Source organism: Lygodium microphyllum, chromosome 6 (assembly GCF_053477565.2).
Source record: "Lygodium microphyllum isolate KBCC chromosome 6, Lygodium_microphyllum_v1.1.10, whole genome shotgun sequence".
Classification (NCBI taxonomy): Eukaryota; Viridiplantae; Streptophyta; class Polypodiopsida; order Schizaeales; family Lygodiaceae; genus Lygodium; species Lygodium microphyllum.
In genome coordinates, this window is record NC_141140.1 from 144641468 (window position 1) to 144647363 (window position 5896).

Consider the following 5896-nt stretch of genomic DNA (forward strand, 5'->3'; position numbering starts at 1 on the left):
AATGAGGAGCATTAATTATTGTAGCATTTATGTGTCAAGTGTTTGCTAGATTGGGTACACATTCATCAACTCACATTTTTATTGGGAAAAATTGGGTCCATTTTGTTGAAGAAATGGTTATCTGGACTAACACACTTCATATGAAGAAGTTTTTTAGCGGAAGATTGAATAAAAGATGGAGGGTTATTGCAACATAAGAGAAAAAGAACTTGTATGACCATACAATCATTGGATAAAATACTATATGGATTGGAAAAAGATGTCCACCTTCAATCGGCTATCTCAATGAAGCAACTGATGAAAGCTGTTTGGGAGACTTGATTGATGGTCACGGTGTTGATATGTAAGGAGCTTTCCCACCTTTGAGGAGGAGGGCAAGTGTGAAGGCCTTGGGAGGAAGTTAGAAAGGATGTAATGAACAAGTTAAGAGGGGGACTTGGCATAGGCCTAAGTTTGTGGTTTGTTACAGATCTCAAAATGCAATCCATTGTTTACAAAAGATCCCCAATGGAAGGAAAGTTTGGCTAACTTTACCGTTGTATGTAAGGCGAATGCAACCCCTTTCTATCATTGCACTGCAATGCAGAGGGCACAGTTTTGCTTCCTCATGTGGGGACCCTTCTTATTGCGGTTTAGATTTCAAGTGCATGTTTGTTTGTCATGTGCCCATAAAGGCCATGCCCATTGGCACTAGAGTTAGTGGTGTATATATAATGACCTGGAGTCCTGAGTCCGGACCCTTGAGCCAATACATATGAGGAGAGAAATTATGGTGTTGGTATTGTTGTTGTGTGCACTTATGAAGTCATTGATGGCGTGGAATTTTGGAAATCTCACCCTCTCTCTCTCTCTCTCTCTCATAATTTTTCCACCGAACTAAAAATATGTAGCGATCATCATGGAGCAGATGACGAAGGACAAAAACAGGCTCCATTAAAGGGCGGGCGAAGAAGCAGAAGAAGAAGAGGGAGACGTAGAAGTAGAAACATTAGCACCAGAGCACCACCATCAGAAGAAGAAGAAGCAGAAGAAGAAGAATCTGGCCATGGCTTCTAAGATCGACTCTAAGCTCAAATCCGCCTCTCTCCTCCAGCAAATGACCGAGCACGTCGCCACAGACGCAGGCAAGGAGCTGCTGTCCAAGGTCGGCTTCATTTATCAGATCAATATCGCACCCCAGGTAAACTCATTTGCGCCCGCTCATTAATTAGAAAAAGAGCGGGGGGAAAAAAAAAACTCCCCCATTGCCACACGGGCTTTACTGTTTCTTAATACAAATTCCCTTCCGCATGCGTAATCGAGGGGAGTTTTCTGTCTTTTTGTTCTTGGAGCATGTTTCTTTGTTGTGCTTTTGTAATGCATCTTGTGAAATTTCATCATTCACTGCGTGTGCATTGTGCAGTATTTGCTGCATGCTTTAGCATCTACCCAACCAAGGGAAAAAAAAAGAAAGGGTTTTTGGTTCGAGTCTTTTATAAGAAGAAGTTTGCTGTGGATGTTCTTTAATCTTTAATAGCTCAAGGTTGGCTTGCATTGGCAGGCAGAATGACTGCTGCTGCCCAGTGCCTCCCCCTTTTTTTTTGTGGTGAGAAAAGGCATATTTTGATGGGCAATGAATGCCCTCCAGTCAGACGCAGATCGCAGTCTTCTCCAAACAATGTGATCCACAGAGTGGGAATTGTCTTAGAAAGGGCAGTTGTCACATACACCAGAAACAGTATAATGGGGAACATTGGTGTTTCTAGCCATGTGAGACTTGCATTGGGGGCTACCGGATATTTTATTATCTTCCTTTTGAGATAAAGCATTGACGGTTCCTTGGTGAAGTCAGAAAAACTACTTAATTGCACATTGAAGATTCAACATTGAAATTAAGAGGTTTTAGGTTTAGCAGTTTATTTCACCTCTTCTTTTCGAAAACCTAGTAGATTGTATCTCAATTTCCAGTATCATTTCCTTAGCAATTTGTTGGGGCTTCTGTTATTGTCTTGGTTTTGCATGATTGGAATCTGGGCTGTCAATTGTAACCTTTTTTGCTCAATTATTATGTTTCAAATGCTATAGAGTGCTGTCTTGTAGACTTGCTGAAAATTGTTACTGAGGCTCTCTACTTACATTTATTGGCTTGCTGCAGAAGTTGGGAAAAGATGAGGAGACTTTTGTTGTTGATCTGAAGAATGGCAAAGTTTATAAGGGTATTTTTCTTTGTGTCCTTTTGTGTAAGGTTACACTCCATGTCATTAAAGCTGCTCAAGGTGACCACAATCCCATTTTCCTGTCATTGTTTTCCTTGACTGATCAGGCACATATGATGGCAAGCCTGATGCTGTTTTCTCCTTTGCTGATGATGACTTTATTTCTGTGGCCACCGGAAAAATGAGTGGGCAGATGGCATTTATCAGGTCAGCATTGAATAGATGTCTAGATTACGCCTAGTCATTCATCAGACTGGTTCACTTATTAACTTGCGCTATTGATTATGACCATGATAGTCATATGAATGGTTAGGACGCACACTCATGTTAAACTTTCTAACATGACTGTGCTTTGTCTCACAGAGGCAAAATGAAAATCAAGGGCAGCATGAGTGCTGCACAAAAGTTCACCCCTGACATTTTTCCAAAAGCTTCAAAACTGTGAAGGCTTGGATTGAGCTTAATGGCTTAAGCCTTTCAAGTCAGTGTAGCAATGAAGCATCCAAAGGCGTGATGGCCTAAGCCTCGTGTAGATCCTGTACTTTGTCCTCCATCTCAGACTACTTGTGATGAGAATTCTTGAGATTCATCTGCTTGAACATTTCTATTTCTTTTTTGCCAGGCTCCTGTGTATTCAATTGTAAGCAGTAATAGGTTAGAATTTGTTTGCTCCTCTATATATACTTTTGGAGGCTATCATATATCGAATGGTGAGCAGTCTTAGGTTAAGTGCAGATGTTTGTACTCGAAGAAACTCCAGGTTCTGGGTTAATAAATTATGTTAAATGCTTCTACTTCAAAGTTAAAGTCTTTATGAAGGAAGTACCATGAGTTGATTGAATGATTCTGAATTAAGCAAAGGCCTTGCCTTTTCCAATGCTATGTTTACTGCGAATCAGCAAACTTGTAGTATAAAATTCCGAAGTCCCACTCCCTGTGGAAGGGTGCCACTGTTTTGTTACTTGGGTGGGGGACTGGTGGCTGGATAAAAATTTCCCTTTTACTCCTTTTCTTTGAGCTACAATAGAGTGCCTTGTGTTTAAATTGTGTCTATGATGGGTTCTTGGATGGTCTGTAGGGATCGAAAGTAGTTTTAAAGCCCCAGGAAATTGTTACAGGTCTGTATCCTTTACGTTCTTTATGATGGCAAGGTGAGTTTTGCCACGAAATGCTTTGGTGGTGTTCTGAAATGTTGTACCCAACATTTTGGATGGTGAGATTAAGTCTAATATTTTTTCACTTCTAATAAACCACCAATATATGTAATGTCACAAATTATTGTCTCTGACGATAGTAGTTTTGGTTTATATGAACCAGCTATTGGAGAGTATAATAATGGTGGGTACAATGAAAAGAAGCTATAATCACTTCTCACCATATTTAATGAAGCCTCTGAATCATGGAGATGAATGTGGTGACTTAACGAGTTGTTTAAGTAGGGTGATTTGATTATTAATATTTTAGCATCAAAATAATTATTAAATTAATATTTAAAACTTAATTTATAGACTTAAATAATATTAAAAAATGACAGAGAGTCACAAGAATTTTGGTTTATGATGGATTGAGGGGAAAAAAGTTTGATACAGGCGAGAGAGATTCTTGAAGGTGGTGACATAATTAATCTTGTGAGATTTTTGTGTGCGACTTGATGCCAAGATAGTGTTTACCTAGTATGTAGAAAAAGGGAAAAACAAAGTGGAGGACACTGCTACTTCAGTTTATGATGGATTGATGAGGCGATTTTGGTTTATGATAATTGAGGGAAATGCTTTAAGTGGGCGCTATGGAGCTCCATATCTAATCCAATGGGAAAGGCAGTAATCTATCATCTTGCAAAGTACTGGGAGCTAGTCAACTGTAATCATCTTGCAAAGTATTTGGGAGAGGATGGTTTGGGGCAGGTCATGGGTATCTGTTTTGCCATTTGTGCAAGTAAACACATGAAGGAGCTAGCTTTCTTTTTGGTGGTAAGGTGACATTAAAATGAGTTTAATTAATGGTTTGGCTCATTGGAATGACCATAAAGAGTCTAAGCGACCAAGAAAGCTATAGGTTTGTTGGATGAAAGAAATAATACGACTTTGGTAGACCATATAACTCATCCAATATTTTTGGAGCCACATTGCAAAGGAAAAATGATTGCAAATGTTGCTTGTTACTTCAAAAATGACCATGAATGTGTAATTATGAATGTAAAAGCATTATTAATTCTCCAAAAATGCCAAATTGGTCTATTGTGGAAAATCGAAACCAATGGGATGTTGTAGTTGCTCCTTGCTTGAAGACAATTCATTAGTTTTTTCTATGACAGGGCTTACATTTTCAGCTTATTATAACCCTCATTAGAACTATCCTCATAGGTTTAACAAAGTCTTGTGATCTAGGCACAAGTGGAATCTTCATAATGAAGCAGTGCACTAGGTGTTCTCAATCTTGCTAGGTTCTTTCCAACCTTGCCCTTGCAAGTCCTTTGTTAGAAAGAATGTTGGCAAATACGGTGGGAGATAAATGTTGACTATCAAGGGAGTTGTGTTCTTAAACCCAACCTTGCCACTAGTTGTATTTGTTGGACAATCTAGTGATCTAGGAGTATCAACACCTCACCTTGAATAAATTTTCTATATGTATGCATTGACGAGGATGCCATCAAGTGAATAATAAAAGTTCCACCCAAGACCTCATCAAGTGAGCCAAGAACATAGGTTTAATCGCTTGGGTGGTATTCAAGGCATGTTGCAAGATGGTAGATTTTATGTAGTGCAATACAAGATCCCAACCTCAATAAAAGTCTTCACAATATGTATCCAAGGTTGTTGCTCCACACAAAATAGAATGAAAGAGGGCCAAAAGTCAATCCATCATGTGGAAATTCACATATGTTAATAGTAGCTTTGTTGTGCCAACTTATTTAGAGACTTTCAAGCCCAATATGAGAAAGGAAGAAAATAGGAAATCATGGTGGCTTTGTTGTACCAACTCATCTAGAGACTTTCAAGCCCAATATGAGAAAGGAAGAAGATAGGAAATCATGGTGATTGTTGCTTTTTGCCACTTTCGAGTTGGACATGCAATGGCCATCCCTAATATTTTTTGTATGTGAACTTATCTAATGCAACTAGCAATGTGTCCCCTTGAGTAAATTGACATATGCCACATCCACTCCAAATGGATATCCAAGACGTGGAGTAATCATATTATAAGAAAAACTCAAACAAATGCATTTTTGCCACTTGTGAGAACAAAATGTAGAGTATTCACGCAGATACTTGAGGACATGGCTAAGTTTGCCAATGTTTTTGTAACGGTAACAAAGCATTGGATCCTCTTAGTTCTCGATCAACATGTCAATGTTGAACTTCTCTTTGGAATATTATAGTATTATCATCTAATCTAATCTATTTCAATTGAAGTTGCGAGTATGATTGGTTTATGCATTTGAGGATTGGATATGACCTTATGGGATTGGTTTGCCCTTTTCATCCATTGGAGCTACTAGATTTATGCTTTGTTTTTTGTTCTTTATGGTGCTTGTGTTGTTGGTTAGATGTCCTTATGATTTCTTGCAAGATATTGCAAAGTTTGATATTGTAATGTTTTTGTAAAAAAATAGCCTTAATAGGTTTTAGGGCTACATGGCTTGTAGGCTTAACTTTGCTTTGAAAAACGTGTTCTTTTGCAAAGTTCTAGACATATATATT

The 5896-nt window shown here is 38.5% G+C and overlaps 1 protein-coding gene across 1 annotated transcript; it reads left to right on the forward strand.

Moving 5' to 3' along the window:
- The first annotated feature begins 783 nt into the window (after positions 1-783).
- Positions 784-2999, forward strand: SCP2 (sterol carrier protein 2). The gene is made up of 4 exons (XM_087680203.1): positions 784-1180; positions 2135-2195; positions 2303-2402; positions 2559-2999. The coding sequence occupies exons 1-4, from the start codon at positions 1046-1048 to the stop codon at positions 2638-2640; spliced, it is 378 nt and encodes a 125-aa protein (XP_087536329.1). The 5' UTR covers positions 784-1045; the 3' UTR covers positions 2641-2999.
- Positions 3000-5896: the final 2897 nt, after the last annotated feature.